The 23181-nt window shown below is 42.3% G+C and overlaps 1 protein-coding gene across 1 annotated transcript in view; it reads left to right on the top strand.

Annotated features, from left to right (window-relative positions):
• pappaa (pregnancy-associated plasma protein A, pappalysin 1a) overlaps positions 1-22793 on the top strand; it is a 79483-nt gene extending 56690 nt beyond the window's left edge. The window contains exons 14-22 of the mRNA XM_058616915.1: positions 950-1124; positions 8444-8627; positions 8840-9041; positions 9129-9363; positions 9950-10097; positions 10240-10355; positions 13008-13079; positions 14004-14102; positions 22407-22793. Coding sequence (XP_058472898.1) covers positions 950-1124; positions 8444-8627; positions 8840-9041; positions 9129-9363; positions 9950-10097; positions 10240-10355; positions 13008-13079; positions 14004-14102; positions 22407-22511 — 1336 coding nt within the window. The 3' untranslated portion in view covers positions 22512-22793. The remainder of the gene's footprint in view (positions 1-949; positions 1125-8443; positions 8628-8839; positions 9042-9128; positions 9364-9949; positions 10098-10239; positions 10356-13007; positions 13080-14003; positions 14103-22406) is intronic.
• Positions 22794-23181: the final 388 nt, after the last annotated feature.

Raw genomic sequence — 23181 nt, 5'->3', positions numbered from 1 at the left:
TTCTAGGTTTCCCTAATTTGTCCTCAAGAACCCTATATGTAAAACACTGCTACTCGCATGCCTTATTAAGGAGCTCCTTGCTACGCCTTATAGCATCTTGTCAGTTAACTCAAGCATTTTAATTATAAGCTTCAAAATTTACCAGGAGTCCATATGGTGTTACTTTCTGGGAGGGACAGTAGAAAACATGTACAAGGACAAAATGCTTAAATGTATTTTAGGTTTATATAAGGTTTGCATATATAGAGAGAAAAGCACAGAAAAGCATGAGACGAAGTGAGAACGGAGGCAAGTAAACAACACGGAGCGAAATAGAGATTCCATTTGTGCAGGAGTGAGTTTAACAATGTTTCCCCAGACTTACGTCCCCTCTCTTTCTCTCTCTCTCTCTCTCTCTCTCCATGCCCCCCCCATACCTTCCACTCACTCACTCTCTCTCTCCCGTTTTCTTAATCTGCTTCATAATGTAACCCTATATCGTAGAATGTGGACTGTTGTAAAAAGGTGCCTTGGGCATCCGCACATTCCAAAAGCAATAACTGCCTTCTCCGTCAGGCTACCAACACAGAGCTGTGGCCAAGCTCTGCCACTGTAAGGCTGCACATAATATATGCCGTCGCTCTCGATTCTCAAACGCACACTGTCATGCACACAGACGTCCCTGTCGTTTGCATAGCAAATACGGCCATCTCCTCTCCATGTGGTTTATTGATTTGATATGTTAAACAGTCATTGATGGATGGATGTTGTTGCCTCAGTATGCAGGTTTTTTCCCCCTCTTTGTGCGCACGTATGTGACTGATTCCACATACGCTCATCTGCAGTGTTATTTTATATGCCATGTTTATGCTGCTTGTAACTTTAAATGTGTTCTTTTTACTTTCTTTTTCCTCTGCTCCTCTCTTCTCCCCCCCCCCCCACACACACACACATGCACTCTCCCTCATAGTTGTGTACATTATTCGTGCGAAGCCATTGACTGCCAGGAACCTTTAATCCGCAATGCAGAGCTCAAGTGCAGTAGCCCCGGCCGCCACTTCTACAACGGGGACCGCTGCACTATATACTGCAACTCTGGATACGTCCTGCAAGTCCACCAGGATGATGACATCATCAAAAGCCAGGTGCGCACACTGCCACACACACACACACGCACACACACACACACACATGCACATGTTCTAATGCACACAGGCAGTTAAAGAGCCCGGTGCATTAAGGGGAACATGAGTGCATAAATGTACGCGTGCAATAAGTGCAAAAGCATCTCTGCAGCATATGGCGCGGCGCATGCAAACATGAATTTGTGAACGCACACATGAACATGCATTGATGCAAACTCAAGTATACACTCACACACACACACACACACACACACATATGGTCATAAGAGAGAGGTGCTCTCTAGCTCTGCATTTATTTTGTCACCTGCAACAACGAGGCTTGGTATGGCAGGCCTCTTGGGAGGATGACATCATGAACATCCAGGTAGATTCGTGCTGCACTGAGAAGAGGAGATGCCCCAGCCTCCTCCCCCCTCTTAGTGCTGCAGACACACACACACACACAGACACACACACACGCATGCACGCGCACGCACACACACAAAAAAAACACAAGCCACACAAACACAAGCACAGACTTAATAGTGTTTAGTCTCTTGCTGAGCATACCGCACCATCACCTCAAACAGTCACTTTGTATCGCTACTCCACTGGGACGATGACATCATCGCATAGTGTCTGCTCCCTCTCCCTCCGTCTCCCTCCCTCCCTCCCTCCCTCTCTCCCAACCCTCCCTCCCTCCCTTCCTTTCTGCTCATTTTGCACACATTGAATTCCCTCTTAAAGGGCAGAGATTTGCTACCGTTCTCACCCAGCAGCACACATTAAATGCTACCATGTAAATGCACATTCAGTAAAGCAACGGACAAAAACAAAAACAGGACGCGGATGCAAATACGGTACACAAACAAAGATATATATGCACATCACAAGTAAACGGCGTAGATTATACCATATCATAAACCTTTTGGAGTGGGACCAAGCTGCTGTAAAGGCACTTTATCCTTCTCTGTGGCTCTGTAAAAACAGTTTGCTGGACAATCTTTTAACGCGTCCTCAGAGAGACATGAGGTAAATTTAGTTAAAGTCTGAAATATACCTGCATATACTGTGCACTGTAATTAGACTATCACAGCGTATCGTCTCAGTTGTTTTCAAATAAAAACTGTGCATCACTTCATTAAACCGGTTTTTAATAATGTGGCTGATCTCTGGACTGTACGTGCGGATGCAGTTATGTGTGAGTCATGGACCAAAGATTTAAGACAAGGGACAGGGAGGAAAGAGACAGGAAGTGTTTTACCGAATGAAAAAGTAGGATTTGGTATTTGGCCAGGATTGTGACGTGTTCTTCCTCCCATCCTTGCCATGTTTGTTGCTGGGATCTGTAACGTTGCCTAATTGGAGCGTTTCTGCGACCACAAAGTGATTTAGCTGTCCCACTATCTTCCACTAAATGTAAATGCTTACATATGTACTGTATATCCCCGTCGCAACAAGCTTAATTATACTATATGTGCATATGTATAGTACACTTAGCGCTGTGCATTCTTTAAAGTATGTGGTGCGGTGGTTAGTGGGACCTCATGGCATGAAAGTTGTGGCTTCAAAATCCTGTTTCTGTGTGGGTTTGATTGTGAGTGAGTCTTAACACAGCACAGGGAAGTGGGAACAATAAACAAAACACTTTAATATGTTTATATTTGTCAATATAAACAAATACATATTGTTAAAAATGTGTATGTATAAATTAAATGTTAGTCCATTGGTGTTTAATGGTGTTGGCCATTTTGTCATGGAAATGAAGGTTTATGGAAAAACCTACAGTACTTATACATAACAAGTACACATGCACAACGCATCTCCATGCATAATATCTACCTAAAAACTTTAGCAAAAATAGTTTTCCACTGAGTCTGTCCAGAGAAGTTTTTAGATTAGATTTTGATTGACAGTGCACTGGGTGGCTATTCATCAATGTCAGTACATTTGGTGATAAATGATGCTTTTCAGAGAGAGAGAGAGAGGCTGGAAACAGAGAGTGGGTAAAGGGGGACAAGAGAGAATAAAAAAAATGTTTGTCACAAGGTTTGCCGTTTGCCACAAACGATGACTGGCAGTTCAAAGATACTTAGAGGAAACAGTTGTACATTATTGTTTTTTTTCCATTCATTCTACTAAAATGTGCCAGATAAGTTTGAGGTTGAGTTACTATCACATTTTTGAAATGAAAAACAAAAACAAATTACATGCATAATACGTAATAAATAAAACTGTCTTTGTATTTTTTTTTTACTTTACAATGATAAGTTGTGTGCAGTTGCTATGATACATTCCTTGGTGGGATGATGGAAATAATGGACATTATTCAAACCTCACAAGACATATTCATTTAGGCAGAGCAACAGAAGTCGAACTGCCAAGATCTTCCCTCCTTAAGTTCCCAGATCATGTTAAATTCAACTATGTAAAGCCAATACCAAAGTAAATCACTGTGCTCATTTGGTGTTTCTGTGCTGAAAGAGATACTGATGTAATCTCAATGTGCAGTCTGTCGCTGTCGTTCTTCACTAAACCTGTTGATCCGAGCCAATTCGTGTCTTTTATCCCCAAAGAATGACATTAGTCTCTGGAAAAAAAAAATGATTTCACCAGTTGCATATTCCTTTGATATCACGTTTGTTCTTACTTTGTCTGCAATTACTCCGACCAACTGCAGCGCACTGCCTGCAGGACAGAACTGCATTTAAAAAAAAAAGATGATAAAGAATTGTAAGAAACACTGCACAGATGGTAGAAAAGATAAAGACAGAAAGGGAAATTGTCCTATATGATCAAAAGCTAGATTGTTGCACCGCCCCCTCCCCCTCTCAGCTTGAAATGAGTAATTTACACAATTAACACAAAGATACAAAATAAAATTGAAATGTGTCCTCAATGCACATATTTATATCCCTCCCTTCGTCTCTCAGCCGCACAAGTGCTCGCAGAGACGCTCACAACTCGTCACTAAGGTGAAGAAGTGCAGCGTGGGGCACAATCTTGTCTCCTTTCATTAGCCAATTATATTTTAGTGATGTCAAAGTAGTTCTCGGAACACACCGCCCTCTCAGAGGAATATCTCCAGGACAAATCTGCTTCCCTCACTTGCGCGTGTATTTATCTGTATATTGCCGTCTTGTTTTGCCCATCTTTCTTGTTTTAAGTGGTTCGGAAGAACAGTGACTGCTGCCTGGCATGGAAAAAAAGCCTGAGTCGGGCATACGGGGTTCAACCGGTGTCAGTGAGTTGTGCGATAGTAAATGCACGAGCAAGATTTACAGTTGTTTTGTTTATTGTGCATTAGATATTGCTGTCAGTGTGTCCGCTGATGTCAAGACGGAGTGGCTCACTTGGTAAATCATGATGTCAGTGCACCGGTCACTTCAGCGACGTATGAATACAAATCTGAATTCAGGTGATGAGTGGTTTTATTATGGTGGCGCAGTGCTGCAAAGAAGCACAGATTCTAAATGTTAATAGGTTATACCTGAGATATATGGATATTTAACATTATTATTATTATTATTATTAGTCCCAGCACTCTTGCCTTTGCAGCAAGAAGACCTGGGTTCGAGACAAGGAGCAGGGACCTTCCTGCATGGAGTTTGCATGTTCTCCCAGTGTGCGTGGCTTTTCTCCGGGTTCTCTGGTTTCTTCCCACAGTCCAAAAACATGCAATATGGGGATTAGGTCAATTGGACACTCTAAATTGACCATAGGTCTGAGTGTGAGAGTGAATGGTTGTTTGTCTCCTGCGATGGACTGGTAACCTGTCCAGGGTGTAACCTGCCTATCGCTCAATGTCAGAATGTCAAAGTTGTCACACAGGGAGCCACAACAGTGAACACTCACATGAGGGTCGCTGGTGCCAATCCCAGCTGACATAGGGCGAAAGGCAGGGTACACACTGGACAGGTCGCCAGTCCATCACAGGGACACATATAGAGACAAACCGTCCAATATCACACACTCACACATATACGATCAAGTGTCCAATTTGCCTAATCCCCAAATCTGCATGTTTTTGGACTGTGGGAGGAAACTGGAGAACCTGGAGAAAACTCTCACACACACACACACACACAAGGGAAGAACATGCAAACTCACAACAGCACCCTCATTATCCTACAAGTAAATCTTGGGTGAATGAGGATGAAGGCTATGAATTGTAATCCCAGTTTTTATTAAAGAACAGACAAAGCTCTCTGAACTCTGTCATCCTGTTGCTCCTTAAGCCTCTGAATTTGTGGACGCATACTTGGGATGTGATTCTCTCTGACGATGGGCATGTGAACACAAATTTCAATGTGCTGCACATCAGCGAGGGTTAGAGTGACCTAACAACCTATAAAGTCCATCCCAATACTCCACGTCTGCTAACGGAAAGCATGTGGGAATTTTCGTGAATTTGCATTCACACATTTAAATTCTTCCACATGTTGGAATAACATGGTAAATTGTAACACAAGTAGTTTTGAATTCCACTCCGTCCAGGCAAATGTGGTTATCATTTAACACAAAACTAACCCTTCCAGAATTGTAACTACTTAGAACCATTCTTCTGAGTACTGTTTGATTCTCTGTAACACCCCACTGTTATTGCTCTGAACACATTCTTGCCCAGAACTGGTTCTGGAACTTAAAGTGTGTATATTCTTGGCAAATAAAATCACTCTGTTTCTAAGCAAAACAAATTATTTTCCTCCAAAACAGTCTCAAAAAACCTTTTTTTTTTCCATGAAGACTAGGCAATAGCAAATTATACTTAATTCCTTAGTATTACTGCAATAAATCTTCCCGTCAAAATATGGCACTATAGATCTTGTATGTGCTTAATGATTGGGTGCCATCGGAGTGAAGGTAAACCCCTGACTTGAAGGAAGACACTGTCACTCTGTCAGTTCATCTGTCTCACTCAGGTAGGTAGAGGAGCCAAACGTTGTTACAGTTGCTACTGGAAGAGAAATAGTCAGCTGTAATGTTCTTTTTTTTTTGTTTTTTTTTTAAAAAAAGAAGGAAAATCCCCACAAATGTACATAGAAATGCACAGAATATTATGCATCGATATTCTTTCATTTATCCACCATCAGGATCGGTGAAACATGCACAAAGACATCATTTTGCTCACTTATTAAACATCCCCTCTGCACAACAGTCAGTGTATTAATGCTGAATTGATTTTTCCACATTTCTCCTATGCAGTCTTTGTCCACATCCTCCCATCATGACCCACTCATTCATCTCCATACCCATTTTTTTTTTTTTTATGTTTTCAGTCAGCGCTGGCATGTGATGCATATGTTACTATGTCGGATATCCAAATATGAGAGGCTCTTATTTGTTTTGAGGGAACCCGATACTGTTGTATGCAGTATCATGTAATTAGGAAAGGATGAAAGATAGAAATACACGGCGGGAGAGAGAGAGAGAGAGAGAAGTTTATGAAGCGAGAGATATGTAATGCTAACTGAGCTCTGCTTGTGTGGCCTCACAATTTGGCCACTGTCTAAAAAGATGTGTGTAATTAAAGTCAACCAAAAGCAAGGGTAGACGGTGAAAACACAGGTTTCCCTTTTTGTTCTGAGAGGGAAAAGTCAAAATGATTGAGCTCGCACAGCTTTGTTGAGAGATTTCTTGGCTCAACTCTCAATTTTGTGTTACACGATTCTGTTTAGTGGAAGAGGATGAAAACGTTTGAGGTTATGATGGAGTGGCTCCCCATTAGGGTCTCATCTTTGCAAATGTCAAACCACAAGCCAAGTCATTTACAGGAATCACAACTATTTATAACAAGAAATGGACCTAAGATCTGGTCAAGAGAGGAAAGATGTCAGGACTGCTCCATTTTGGAAACGTTCTAGTTCTTTTTATGGTTCTTTTTGTTTCCAGAAAGCCATAATGATGATAATAACAATAATAATAATTGTATCTTATTTATGTAGCACAGCAAATGCAACTCATAGTACCAGCCAGTGCTGTGACAGTACTGTCATATTGTACTTGTATGTAACAAAGTTCAGGGTTTAAACACACATGCACACACATTCACACGTCCTTGTTTTTGTGATATGGTGAGGACACAAGATTTAGACCATGCGATGTGGGACCACCCTTTCTGGTGGTTTTACACAAACACACACACACACACACACACACACAATTGCGCTTCATTCATGCCAATGTGTCCTTGGGCAAGACACTTAACCCCGCGTTGCTCCTGAGGGCTGTGCCGGCAGCGTGTGAACGGGCATGAAAGATGAGTGGTAGGAAAAAATGCGCTGTATGAAAGTGTGTTTGCGTGTGAACGGGTGAATGCCAAGACTGTCGTGTAAAGCAGCTTTGAGTGGTCATCAAGACTCGAAAAGTGCTATACAAATATGGACCATTTACCATTTTACACACAGCCACACTTGTACTAGCCCTTATCCTAACATCACAACTAAATGCCTAACCCTAATCCTTGATTTAATCATAAAGCCCAATTCAAACCGTAACCATAAAATCAAATTGTAACCCTCAAGAGCTCTCACAAACGTAGGTTTTGAATCAAATTGTGTCCTCCCAGCCTATTACTACTACTACTGCTACGCACACCAGCCTTGCCATGTCATAGCTCCTTCAGTGGTATAGAGAATAATCTAGGATTATTCTCTATACTGTAATAGGTCTATAATGGAAATGTAAGGGATGTTAATCTACAATATCAGGTCTTATACCATGCTGTATAGGCTTTATCTTGCCTTCATATGTCATAGCAGAGGGGTGGTACCTCGGTCTGAGTCCCTGTTTTGTGGATTATTTCATGTTCTTCTCATGCATGGATTTCCCTCTCGGTTCCTCAGTATCCTCTTGCATTCCAACGACATGTAAGGCCCCCAGTTGCACAGGAGACACTCTGTAGACTTGAGTATGTGAGACAGTCTTACATAAGGACAAACACAGCACATGTTTGTTTTTGCTGTGGACAGGCCACTGCAGGGTAACCACTGTCCATCATAAGCAATGCACCATAATGTAAGGTTTGTGCAAGGACCGCCGACTACTTCATCCTTCATTACCATCTTAAGAGTTAGACTGACTGCATGAGATTGCTTGGTTGTGCTTTTTCGAGTATACAATAATAACCATGTGTCAAAATTAATATTTCTTAGTAATATAAATGACCAGAAACTCAGTAGCCTGTGAAGTTTGACTCACTGGAAGCAGAATCCCCATAGTTAGTTTTTGCGTGGTACACATTTTTGTTGATGTGATGTGATGTCATGGTATGCGTGGTAAGGAATAACCCGAAACCTGTAGTAAATGTATCTGTTTATTACTTTATACTTTCTTCCCAGTCTGACTCTTCGGTGACTATAACCTGTGCAAATGGGAAGTGGAACAAACAGGTGTCATGTGAGCCGGTGGACTGTGGTCTTCCTGACAAATACCATGTTCATCCGGCACATTTCAACTTCTCGGAGGGAACGACCTACGGCAAGAAGAGTACCTTTCAGTGTCGAGAACCTGCCCAGCTTGTAGGTGAGAGGAACAGTGCAGCGTTACACACAGACATTTGGAGTTAGGGTCCATATCAAGTCAATTTGAGTTGCTCCTTCACTCCACAACTGCACATTTTGCACAGTAATCTATTATTTGCATCAGTTATGTTTCTTTTTTTGACTTTTATTCTTTAAGCCTCTTTTAAAAGCTGCTGCCCAACACCAAAGGTCTTTATTTCCATTTTTTGACAGGTACAAACAACAGTCTTACATGCCTAGAAGACGGTCTGTGGTCCTTCCCGGAGGCACTTTGTGAACTCCGTTGCCCGGCGCCCCCTCCCGTGCCGAATGCTGTGCTGCAAACCAAGCGCTGCAACGAGACGGGCCTCAAAGTGGGCACTCTCTGCAAGTACAAATGCAGGCCAGGCTATCATGTCACCAACAAACCTAAGAGGTAAGAGGCACTTGTTGTGCACAAGGCTCTCCATCCAGTTGGAGGAAGGAGAAGAAAGTGTTCACGAGTCTTCTCTTTTCTATTTAGGCGTGCGTTTAAGCGGCAGTGCACGGAGGATGGGAGCTGGCTTGAGGGAGCATGTGAACCAGTGACTTGTGATCCCCCACCTCCGATCTTCCACGGCTCTTATTACTGTACTGACGGCTTCCGCTTTGACAGCGTCTGCAGACTCAACTGCTCTGATCCTGCTGGTAATTCTGCTTACGCCGCCACAGGAGGCTCTGCCCATACGGTGAGGCTGCTGCACGGTCCATGCAAGCAGGTCTGTCCTTCTCTTTCCTCTCTTTCTATTCTTGATTTACCTATGTATTTGTCCTCTTTTTACGTGTTTATACAAAACAAAACAGACATTCTCTTCTTTTCTTTTCTATTCTCCTGTTCTTTGCTTAATATGTATGTGGGATAATGGAATCAAAAAGAATCAGATATAAATCAAAAACCTTATATTTTTGCCTAATATCCATGGGATGCTAAATGAAGGAACTGATGAGTGCACTGCTCTTTTATCTGATTCTTCTTACACTGTCTGAACACTTGTCTCTCCGTGCCTGTTTCTCTCTCCGTCTCCCTTAGCCCTACTCAATTTGATGTCATGTTAATAAGATTGCTATTGATTTCCAGAATAGTCCTGCTCCCACAGCCTTTTGAAATGTATACACCTTTTAATCTGCTCTGCCTTTCAGGCATTGTGGGTCAGATGCCTGATAAAAATTTGGATTGTATTTCCCCCTTTGCGATGGGATGCTTTCTCAGTGTCCTTGGCCTGCTAATGTTTGTGCATCAATGTGTGTGACTCTGTGTGTGTGTGTGTGTATATAATTGTTTGTCTGTCAATATAATATTTTCAGGGCGCAGCATCCAATGCAATCCGTTGCAGAAAGGATGGAAACTGGACAGGCTCGTTCCGGTTATGCCCACACATCAAAGGCCAGTGTTCTTTACCTCAAAACCTCCATTACAGCCTGCAGTACTCATGCAAGCGGGGACACGGCATAGGTATGTATGCACAAGTTTACTATTCTATAATTACAATTCAGTTGTTTGTATTACACACAGCTTTTGTTGTGCAAAGATATGTTTGTGCATACCCTTATTGTTGTTGTTTGTCCGTCTCCTCCTTGCTCACACATTGGCACAGGTGAGGAGTGTGAGCTGAGTTGCAGGGAGAGCAACAACGACGTGGTGATCCTCCCTAGCAACATGACAGCCGAAAGTGTACTTAAAGAGCACTGGAGGAACCCGCACAAAGTCAAGGTGAGATGAGAGTGTTTTTTGTCGGGGCCTCATCGCTCTGACAGACGCACTTCACAAAGTTCTGCGATCCACATCTCTGCTCAGAGGAATCTCACGTGTAGCGTCTACATCCTGGCGCGACTATTCACAATGCAAAAAAGCCTGTCTCATGCCGGTCTTTTGTGACCAGTGTCATTCTAATGTTTGTTTTAGCAGCATGGCAACCCTTCAGACATTTTAATCCTGTTTTGGACATGCAGTGGGAAACACCGCGCTGTCCTCAGTATTACCTTCTTAAAGAAGCTGAGGACATCTTTTGGTTCAAAGTGTTGTTTGTGCACCGACAAACAGTGGATTGTGCCATTTTTAACATCGACTCTCCCACGTGTTTGTCTTAGTAGCCAAAATGAAATGTGGTTAAAATGTGGGTGGCGTGCGTGGAAGGAGGTAACGTGCACTAGTCCACACCTTCTCCCCCAGTTTAAGTTGGTTAATGTCAACGGTGTGCAATTTGTTGTGTTTTCGTCAGCTTCAGTCGCAGTCAGAGAATTTCAGTATCAGGTTCTGTAACTGGAGGCGAAAAGAGAACACATTGTATTCTTCCCCCTACAACTCCTATTGTTTTTGTTTCAGAGTCACACTGAGTCAGCAGCTTTTTGTAGTGGATATTGGGACAGAGGAGTGGGTTCGGCCACGTGGACATGAAATGATCTGTTTTTCATGGATTTGTGTAACTGATACGATTTGTGTTTGGTGGTAATCGGAGACTTGAAGCCATGCTGTTAGGGTTTAAAGGATACGAGAAGTCAGAGAAGTGAGGATGGAGTTTTTTTCACTATATACTGTACGACTATACAGCTCCTTTGATAATATAGGTAATGGACCAGTTGCAATACTAGTCAGAAAGAAAACAACACAAATGCAATTATTTGTCTTTAATCTAATTTCTAACTTATTCTGATTTGCATTTAACATAATTTCAAAGCGAACAGGGAAATATAGCCAATATTGTGGCTTGTCTCGACATAGCCGACCATTTAATTGTGTTAAAAATAAACAGACATATTAGGAATTGCAATACGTTTAAGAGCAAAAGAGAGCAGGTGCATATGACTAAGATATTCAGCACGATACCCAGGCTCTCACAAAATTGTATTAAGAAACAAGAATGGGAGGAGGCTGCTGCTGCTGTGGAACAGTTGTAGTGATAGTGGGAATGTAGTAAGTAGGAGCAGACGCCATGATACACTTCTAAATTCCCCTCTAGGATGGGATTCTTCATCTCACATCCTAAAGAAACCTGACCTGAAATGCACTTTCCAGCTCTACTTTTCTGAGTTGGAGGTTTATGTTGCCCACCATAACAAGTGATGTTGATTTATTGCTTTTGAATAAGTTGTATTTCAGTTCTTTCTATGACCCACTTAGAATTTCCTCCTGCTTCTTTACCTCCACCTCCTCCTCTTCTTCTTCCTCTTCTGCACCCCTATATCTAACGGTTCTGCACCCCGAGCACCCCCCCCCCCCCCCCCCCTCCCCCTTTATCAGCAAAATTACCCTGTCGGGCTTGCTGTGGAATTAGTCATTTTCTATATGACATGACCTCGTCTGTAGTGGCGCTGAGATAGGGATCTATTTTTATGTGGTATCAGCGCCCCGGGGAGGTTTCAGAGGGTGAGGATCCCAAACGTGGTGAGGGGTGAAGCCAGGCCACAATCATGGATTATCATGATTTACGGCCTCGCTGTGAGAGGGGAAAAAAAAGTGAGAAAATGAGAGAGAGGGAAAGGGAAGGAGTTTCTGGATGACATCATCATAGCAGAACACTGTAAAAGTACAGTAGTTGCAGAAAGTTTCACCTCCAAGACAAAATAATGTGCTTAATCTTCTCCCACATAGGGACGAGACGTCGTACTGCTGCACAGATGTGTCGGCGCTGTGCGACGCAGCACTGCATCACAGTGGTAGAGTAGCGCTGTTACGTCTGCGCCTCCAAGTTGTCGTTAGATGCGGCGTTCCCTTTTTACCCGACCCCATCGTTCTTTCCTGCATTGATTTGCTGACACCGTTGAAATGAAAAATACCTTAATTCGCAGCAATATAAGACAAACAAATCACATTTCGTGCGATGTTGGGACACATGGGGCTTCTGAGGAGGGATTATTTGAGGGTCAGCTAGTTCACACACTTGTAATGTAAACAAAACCCTTCTCTGTACTCTAGGTCAGGTAGACTGATATGTACTGCTGTTTTATGGCCACAGAGATGAGAACGCGAGTCCTTTCGTGCACATTTGCACGATGCTGGTGCATCTTCTATGCGCAGCACTGCCCACCTCCCTGGAGCACAAGTGTTTTCTGTTGCGTTACAATGAAAAGCACATTAGGAGAACAGGAGGAGATTCCACACATTCTGCAAAGATATTTGATGGCACGGTGCGCTTAAGCTCTGGCTCTCCTCCCCCTCTCTTCCTCCCGAGGCTATGACTCAGGTTTGAAAACATCATTTTTAAGTTAGACCCTGTCAAAAATCAATTTGAAGAGCTTTGTTGTACAGAGGTCAGCGTAAATCAAAGAAGGCTTCGCGTTGAAAGTGACCATGTGTAGCGTCTTAAGTGTGTGTGTGTGTGTGTGTGTTCAACCGCCTGATTTGTTTGTTTGTTCTATTCTACAGAGTATAGTTTGTACAATGGGGATGAAATGGTATCCACACCCAGAATTTCTCCATTGCATCAAAGGATGTGAGGTAAGGGCTCCAGCTGATTTTAAACTTTGAACAGTCTCATCTATCACTCAAGACTTTGACACTAAAATTCTTCCAATTTTCCCTGATCCTAAATCTAGAATCCATTGTGTATTAAGATTTATTCATTGCACCTGGCCAGTGGACAATGGGTTGGCTATTGTTTTTACAAGTTAGGCATTCAGACCAAACCTGTGGGTGAAGACAGATCTCTTGTCAGAATATTTTTGATCTATAATTTTACGAGAATTAGAACTGAGATCTGAGGGGTCGGGTTTTTCTTTTTTTCTTTTCTTTCAGCAAGCTATTACCTGTGAGGATGAAATGAAACACATAGTTTTATGACAGCAGCAGCAGCAGAGGACAGCACCTACACGCGGTGCACGCTTTAAAGCCAGTTAGAAACGCTGTCACAGTGTTGTTATCTGTTATCACAATAACTGATGTTCATGTTGAAATGTGCCGTCTGTAAATTGATGTAATTTTGGCTTTATTACCGCTGTAATATACAAATCTGTACAGATGCACAGTCAGAGTCTTTCATCAAGAATGATATCATCTACTCAGTTTAGGCCAACTTTATAACCTGATTGTTAACCCATGTGGAGGGTGGGGCCAACCAAATAAATCACCTTACTGGAGTGTTTTGTGCAGTGGATAGTTTATGGCATCCTCAGTTTGACTTATGGGTCTGGCCCACTAAGGCCTTAAAATGTCACAATGAAAGATAAGGGAAATTTAATGTTTCAGATTCATTAGCAAATCCACCCAGAGACCTCTAAAAGGCCCTGAAAAGCTCAAGAGGAAACAAACACTAATCTTTTTCAGCAATTTTCCTTTCAACCATTATCTTCTAATTAGGACAGTGGCCTAAAAGGTGACACCTTTTTTATTCTTCTCCTCACATGCCGCGTGTCTCTTGTGTAGCCATTCATGGGAGACAACTACTGTGATGCGGTCAACAACAGAGCCTTCTGCAACTATGATGGAGGAGACTGCTGCCAATCCACTGTCAAGACCAAGAAGGTTAGTGCTTGTGTCTCAGAATTAAACCCACATTTCAAACACAAAGATGATGTCTGATTTTGGGCCTGGTAACACTGATCAACAGTCCATGTTTGTCCCCCAACTCTGGAGTCACAAATAGTTTAGAAGAAAAAAATGTGCACATGTGAATGTTTTTCCCTACATTCTGGAGGTTGCATATTTTACCTTACGCTTAAACCTTACAAGTAATCATTTCTGTGAACGGTACATTCTCAGGACACATAAGAATATACCTTTCAAGACTGTTTTATTTCACCCCTTGGAACATCTCTAAACAGATTCTTCCTTCCTTTGCTTCGCGTCCAACCTTGTATCACTGGTAGACAGATTACGGGTTCCATATCCAAGAGAGTGGGAGTTTTCAGAGTTCATCAATAGAGCTTTTTCTGGGTATTCTGTTTCTTATTTTCTTTTGTAATGTGCCTGCGTTTATTCAACTACCCAACGTGTGAGCGTTAAAAAGCTTTTAAAATCTTCACTGTGCCTCTTACATGTGACTGCCATGAATCAGTGCAGTTATATTTCAGTATCAAGATGTGCATTTCACAAAGGTTTGGTCATCGCTGGGGTAGGAACTTTTAAATCTAAGAGGTGCATTGTCTGGCTCACGCCATGCAGCTGCTGGCAGGAGCGATCCAATTGAAAGTGAGTTGTAGGTTCTGTGATGCTACATCTGCTTTTCTGGCGTATTCCACATGTGGCTTCGACCCGATCACTGATACCTCTGCAGTTATCACGAATCACTCAATGTCTGGCAAGTGTTGTTCTGAAAAATGAGGAAAAACAAGGTCAATAACCTTGGATTCACAGAGAGGGGTGCATAGTTTGATTATTCATTTTTTTTTTTGCCCTTTATTCGTGGCTTAAGTGTTAGATTTAAGGCCTCACATCCCCCGTTCAATGACAGCAGGAAAGTCCGTGAGTAGCCCGCTGGGACGTGACCTTACTCCTGAAGTGGTTTCACTGCTGTTGATTGACGCTATCTCATCTCTGCATCTCTGCATGGCCCCGATCCTGTGCAAGGGTTCAGCCAACGCTTGCATAACTCACGTTAAGTGAGAGACCCCAATGGGAGGATGGACTCTATTGAATTACTGCAGCAACAAGAGGTCGAGCCGGGCAAGAGCAGAGCAGACAGTGGGTCTTGTTGAGTGGTTATGTTGTACATCAAAGGGAGCTTTGGTCAAGTCAGTCAACGTTGGTGTAAAACTAAAATCTGAAGATGAGTCAGTGAGTCAAACCAACCCAATGGGAAAGTTCTTCCTTGGGCCACAGGGCAGAAAAGTGGCTAGCATTTTAGCATTGCTGCCTCACAGGAAGAAGGTCACCGGTTCAGAGCCCCTGTTCAACCTACCGCGTGTGCCTGTTTTCCCCCATGTGTGCGTGGGTTCTCTCAGAATACTCTGGGTACACATTCATCCCTCCCACGGTCCAGAAAAACACCAACAGGTGTGAGAGTGATGGTTGTGGTGACCCGTCCAGGGTGTGCGCCGCCTTTTGTACTATGTCCTCTTGGATTGTGGAGGATGATGTAGATTGTCATGTGAAGGATAAAGTGGTAGAAAACAAGCACATTTGGACAAATGGACAAAATATCATCACTTAAAACGTTTTACTTTTTCACATAGGAGTGTCAGAATTGGGAGATTTGGAAATCATTTTTATTTCTATTTTATTTCAAACTTGAACACGTGCCCCGAGCTGTAACTTGTCTAACAAAGAGCGACAAAAACATTTCAATGTGGAAAAGTGCTCCGCTAACTTCACTTTTCCGGCTAGATTGCCAATGATCTGCTCAGGCGCTGCACGTTAAACAGCATGTAAACACTTGTGCAAATATCACCTTGTACTGTTCATAGGCTTAAAACAATGTCTGCTCATGGCTTGTAAGCTACAGTGAAGGTTTATTTATTTAGTCTTGCATTGCCCTGGCGGGGTTCAGCCCACCAGCTGCTGTCAATCACATATGGATACACAGAGGAAAAGGGGTATTTCTGGTAATTCCCCCCCAATAACCCTTTTCTTCCTTAAAAGTATAGAAAAGTGTTGATAACACATTTAGAATAACACTGACTTTATTTGTGATCACAAGAACTCCAGACTGCTTGTGCAATTTCTAAATTGAAGGCATTTGGTTCCTGGCTTTATTCAAAGAAAACAGTCTGGCTGGTGTTTTCCACTTGTGGGTCCCCATGAAACTATTCAGAACGATATGAAGAGTTATTCTGAAATGAGCAATTGTAATGTTATTCATCAGCTGCCAGCAGCAAGCAGCGATGAAGGTTGTGGTGGGTGAACAACAAAACGGAAACACCAAGGAATGGAGCTGATATGTGAAATTGATATGGCAACAGAGGAAAAGCCAGATGTTTGATATAATCCCTTTCATTTCGTACCCGATTGCCTAATTGATGCTGCTTACTTACATCCACATGTTGCTTGGTGCCTTGGCTAAGCCTGAACGTCAGTGTTAAATTATTAGTCAAATTCCCTCCCCGATAAGTTAATCAGGTTACTTTGATATTTCCTTTTGTCCATTTACTTCCCTCTGTATTTATCATCATTTCGGTATTTGCGTTTAGTTAGGCGTTAACATTCGGTTGTTTATTCCTCTCGGACACGGCCTTCATAGTCATCCCTATTTGATCAACTCTGTCAAAACAGAAACAGGATATTTTGCACCTGATTCTGATTTTCCACCAAACTAAACACATGCGTGGCAGGCAACGAAGGATGGGGATGCATAAAAACAAAAGAAAAAGACAATGTATGACAGAAGGAATCTGTAACTTGTTTATGAGTCCTCCTCTGAGCTGCTGAGTGATTCACTTGCTGGGTGACAAAGACAGGCAGTGTTTTCCTCTTTAGCAGGAAATCAATGTTCTCTTCCAGACCACAAGTACAGACCTTTCCCAACTTTTGTAATTATTTCTGAACATGGTTTTTGTTGTCATAGATTCTGTTCTCTGTCAGAGTGAAGATTCTTTGATGTGACATGTGCGGTGGCCATGTTCAAAGCCGGTCTTTACCGTCTTCATCAGTCACTGGAGTAGTTGAATCGCTGTATTTGAGAAGGTCACTGAGAAGGAAAAGTAGAAGGAGGCAGAAGAGAGAGGGTGGAAGATTGCAGTGATGCAACACTGTGGAGGCCAACTGCTGTAAAACACCAGCAACAACAGCAACGACTGAGATGAATTCATCAAAGCGTTTCGTGCATGATCTTTCACTTGATGATACTAGTCATCAGTCGTGCACTGAAAATGCAGTGGGAGTCTTAATGTTTTATGTTTTGACACAGTGCATAAGAATGATAGTATGACCCCCTTCCACTGAACGATGAGCACACACACACACACACACACACACACACGCCCAGACACAAATATTATTTGTACTTTTGCCAAACCCTTTTTCATCCACTGTTTCCCTCTTATCCTTGGTAATGAGGTAAAGGGAAAAGAACAGGACAAAATGAAATATTACAACAGACTTTCATTCTCCCTCATCATTGTAGCCATATATCATTGTGTCCTTTATTTCTGTCCAAAGGTTAAAAAGAAAATTCCTTTGTCTCATTTGTTCTTTTCTTTGACCCAAAACTAAATGTGCATACCACTACTGTCTCCAGTCAACTGATGGAGGAGATGCAACACAGCAGATGCACACATCTGCTCACGCCCACTTAAGCAGAAGACAATAAAGTGGCTTCTTTACAGCATTTGCATGATTATTATTATTATTTTATGTTTTTTGTTTCCCAACATCAAATATCATGCCTTTCAAACATGAAATGATTCAATTGTACAATATAAAAAAAAAAAAAAGAAATCATAAAACGTTTTGGAATGTGATACATCTTCTTCCAGACACAACAACTGAGAGGCTTCTGCTCCTTTCAAAGCTGAAAAGCTGTTGTCGGAATTAGGTTATCAATCCTTAAATATTTCCAGATTACTCCTGAAGAGGAACGCGATGGGAGTCAGTTGCTCATTTACTTTTACTTCCCTTTTCCCAGCAAATGCTGCTCTCATCTTTTATTTTGGTTGAGATTTGTGTATTAAGGAGTTCTGGATGACTTGCTGTGTATTATTTCACCCCAGGAGCTTTGAAGGTGCAAGGACTGGCTGCACGTAAGGTCACCACAGGATCTCCCCTTAATAGTTGCAAGCTGTTGGCTGGATTTGGAGACGCAGGGAGGAGAGCAGGCCAGCATATGCCTTTCTGAGGGTAGACCCGTTTTGTAGCCCCCCCCAGTTTGGAAGGAATTCCTTTCTTGGATGCTGGGAGCAGTACGCAGAGGACACCGATTATATAGTTATATGGCTTGGCCTCTTTAAAACAACTATTTCTAAATGTGCCTGTATGTTTTTCTGTCTGCGTGATGGCGGGGGTTTTGGGTTAGTCCCTCGCCCCTGGTAACAACTCTAATTCTGGCAAAAGTGCGCTCCCTACGTGACTTTCCATGTGGCTCAATTGATGTTTGTGTCTCAGCTGATGGTCCATGATAGCCACCCCCTGACCACTAACCTCTCTGTCCGTGCTGGTGACTCACGGATGCAAAGCCCTTTGCTTGCTTTCAAAATGTAAATTGATATATATATATATGTATATATATATTTATATATATATATATGTATATATGTATATGTATTGTTTTTTGCAGATTTATGGTCATGTCTGTAATTTTTAACAGACATCTATCTACAATAAACAATCCAATGGGAAACACTACATATATGATTGCATAACAGTACCAATATAGTATGGAAATAATTCACTAATAGGAAACTAATATGGTAATACAGTCTTCTTATTTCTTTAGTAATCACTAAGTAATACCTTGGCAATAGCAATAGGGAAATGTGTGCGGGGAAAACAATGGAAGACACATACACGTACTAACTTTATGATATAGTAATTATCAAATTTGACTCACAAAGTAGCCTGGAAATTGTCAGTACCAAGCTTACCTGGATTTTACTAAATAACATGGTGTGTTATTTATTGTAATGCCATCTCTTTATCACCGCACTATTACTTTTGTTTTTACCAAGCTGGAAACAGCCTTGAGAATAAGATGGTATTTTCATATATCGTTACAACATGAACGCCATTCTAATACCGTATACTGTAACATAAATATTGATTAGAGATACAGTACATAATATTCGTTATTTTTTCCAGAACTTTCTGCCTTAATATGTCCTACAAAACAAAAAAATAAAAATAAAAAGTACATGATGCCAAGAAAGCCATCCCATCAAAAGCTCTTTATTTTTTTAACAGCTTTAGGCAGTTACGTTTACTTGTTTCCCCACTGCCAAGGTCCTGCCAGGCCCATTAAAAGGGAGGAGGAGACTGAGGCACGGATAGGAGTGTTTCTTAGTCATGGCATCAAGAAATACATTGTTTCCCCCCTTATTTTGTATGTTTTGTTAATTCACTGCAAATTAGTGCTTATGGCAAATCATTAACAGCATGCCGCACCTTCCTTGTGTGTCTGTGTGTGTGTGGGTCGCAGGGGCCGAGGATAGGGTTTGCCAAATGCATCCAAGCATGAGGGGAAGTGAGGATAACAGGGCTTTTCTATACAACTGAGCGTAGGTAGTTACACACCGGGGGGCACTCGGGTGGGGGAACTCCCCACCGTGTTTAGGAGCTTTAGATGTTTGCTGATGCCAAGTGTTTGCGCTAACTTTGCCAAACTAGGTTATGTGTTCTTTGCTCTCAAGTTGCTCGTTCCCCTTCCTTAATGAGGTCCTGCTTTGTTTTTTTCTCATTTATACATTTCTCCCAGTTTTGTATATATCGTTCTCCGTTAAATACTATGGCTTTTTCTCAGACGTCACGTTTGGCTCGTTGGTTCAAAACAACAAATTGTCTGAAGTCTTTTTTGCATCTTGGCACGCTGCATTTTGGTTTTGTTTCTCATGTAGAGAATGTTGCATTCAAATAGACATGCTTATTTTTATACACTCTAAATAAACTCTAATAACTCAGTTACTCAGTCTTAGCCTCTGTAGATCAGCAAGTTCCCTGTTTTTCCTAGGTAGGTGCCCCATACATCACCTTTTTTCCTGTATGCACTGACACATGCACAAACAGAAATATAGAGAGGAACTTGATGTTAATCTCTCTGAGATGGAAGGATATGGCTTGTGCAAGGTCTGCGTTCCTCAGAGGGGCTTTCATGTTGCTGTGAGTGGTTGTCTTCCCCCAGCCCTCCTCTAGCCCTGGGACATGGGGCAGAATGAGGGCCCCAAGGCCCACAAGGCCAGCTAGTCCCATTTCCTAGCCACCCTGTGAGAAACCTAAGTTGAGGCCAGATGTGGCAGCTGGCCCAGCCACCCTGAAGGTCAAGGTCAAAGGAAACCATGTCAAATTTGCCACCCACCATCATTCTCTAGATAGAGCGATAAACAGAAGTGGCCTTGGATGAGAAGTGAGGTGTGGAAGGGAGGTAGGAGGCAGAAGGTGTGCTGACGGAGAGAGAGAAAAAGGGAGAGAGAGCGCGAGAGAAAGGGTGGTGGGTTAAAGCACGGCAAACTAAGGAAGAGACTCTAAAAGAGACAAGCCATTTTTTTGGCTCCAAAATTGCAAAAGAGGAAACACCGCTCACGCGGTTGACAGCTGTTACTGAAGTGTGTCCGGCCCTGGGCTTGTAAAGTCGTCACATGTAGGCCTCATTTTCTCAGAGGAGTCTGGGCACTGCCCACCTGGCCCTCACATTAGGGGAACCCCCCCTACCCCCTCCACCACCACCACCACACACACACATACATACGCACACTAAAAACGTATTTTATACCCCATTTCAAAGGGGAGCCTGCGTCACTAGACCTTAGTGACTAGCATGCTCCCCCGTGTCATTCCACAGAACTGCCGTCTACAAATCCTGGTCTCTCACAAACCATTGGGACTGTTTCCTGTGTTTTGCTTTTACCACTGACCATAACATTTTACATTTTCGACATTTACTTTACTGTGCCATTGGACAGTAAAATGGGAGACTAATTTTATGATGCACTTTTAGCACAACTACGAAGTGGTAAATTGTTTAATGGTAACATAATTTTAATCTTAACTCCGTGAAAGGGCCTGAAAAAACAAGATTTTGCCCAAATAATTACATTTTATTCACCAATGTGCCAAAGCTTACCATCATTTTTAAGACTTTTTCTCTTTACTTTTTTTAAGTCAAGGCCTGTATTGAAAACACATAGTACTTTTAACAGTGAACTAAATAAAATAAAATGTAAACACAAAAAGGTATATTAGTCAGCCTCAAAGTCCCAAAACATCAGAATTTGTTCAGTTCAATACTGTGGTGTTATGAAATTGTAATTCATTGAATGGACAATGTGACATTTTATAAAGCAGTAAATATGAAAAACTGAGAAGAACCAATAGCATTAAATCCCAACAAGACAAAGTGACATTGCCTGCAGGCTTCCCACAGATTGATCTGATAAGCTACCAGGGCACAAAAGCAGACACGGCCTTGGTCTGCTGCCTGCCTTCCATGACTTCGACCACATGTGTTCCTTGTTTAGCCTGGAGAGGAGGGACGTATTTTGCGTATCTAAACAGCTGAAGACGGCCCCCTGAGACACAAGCAGACAAGGCAGCAGCAGCTGGTGCTGGTGACGCATTGGCAACACTATCCAGTGACGTCAAATGCCAGGGGCAATGGCCAATGATCCTCCGGTTCTATTTTCACCTTCAGTATTTATCTTTGACATCCGATTATCAGAGAGGCTGATCATGATTGATCTGATATTCAGAGGTTTGGACGTGGAAATAGATCATCTGTGATAAATTCACCAAAAAACACTTTCCTCAGACGAATGGTCACAATAGCAGCAAACGCTGAGTACACTTTGTACCCAGTTTGTGTACCCAATAAAAACCGAGTCAAAGAAATTGATGAGAAGCACGCCGGTTCAATTTCAGACCCCTTTGATGTTTTAGAAAAGTTGGTCTACATCAGTGATGATGAGCTAGCTTGTCTGGGCACATATGGCAGAGATAAAGAAATGTGGAAAACGAAATGGTGTGCAAGTCGGCTGAAAGCATTATAAAAATAACAAATGTAATAGGGCCATAAAATAAAGTATTCATCACATTAAACAATAGCCTTAAATGTTTTTAGGGGGACCATAATAAGGATGATAAGGCATCTTGTATTTGACCTTTGACCACCCAGTAGGCATTTATAATGCAGTGAAAAGATCAATTAGCAATCAAACTTAATGACTTTGTGTCTTTGTCTCTCCCGTCCAGGTGATTCCTTTCCCCATGTCGTGCGACATACGAGATGAGTGCTCCTGTCGGGACCCCAACGCGATAGAGAACAGAAGGGATGAACATGTCCATTCCCTGGGGTGACCAACCTACCAACCAAACATCCCAGAAACCTTGCTCCAACACAACACAGCCTTCATCCTCCTCTCGGCCTCCAATTTCCTGCACATGCTGCTTAAAAGGCATACCTCTCCGTCCATACTGCAACCCCCGACCAGCTGAAAAAGGCCTCCACCTCCACACCACACAAAGGTCTAGGAATGAGGATGGGACTCATGAGACTCCACTGAAAACTCCATTTCTCACCCACTACTCTACTCTAAGGAAAGTAACCCTGCAATATCATCATCATCATCATCATCATCATCATCAAAAAAAAACAACATATATAGCAAAAAAAAAAAAGAAATCTGAAGCAGACATTTTTTATAGAATAAGAAAGCAAACACAAAAACATAACCAAGCCTAGGTAGCATGCCTTTTGTTCAGTTTTGTGCTGTGGCTTCAGTGTCTACTTTAGTGACCTTGCTCTACAATCACATGATCAAACCTATACGATAACTCAGACATTGGGGTGGGGGGGGGGGAGAGTTGTTGTTGGCTTTGTGTGTTTCAAATATGAAGGAAAAAAAAAAAAGAAAAATTCTCTGACACTTTGAAGGCATGTTCTACCTAGATTTTTGCAGTGAAGGGAAGACAAGCGCGCGTGCTTCTGTCGTCGCTGGTTTCACACTTGTCAGACGTTCTGTAGCTC

The sequence above is a fragment of the Solea solea genome, chromosome 19 (assembly GCF_958295425.1).
Source record: "Solea solea chromosome 19, fSolSol10.1, whole genome shotgun sequence".
NCBI lineage: Eukaryota > Metazoa > Chordata > Actinopteri > Pleuronectiformes > Soleidae > Solea > Solea solea.
This window is presented reverse-complemented; position numbering and strand designations above follow the sequence as displayed.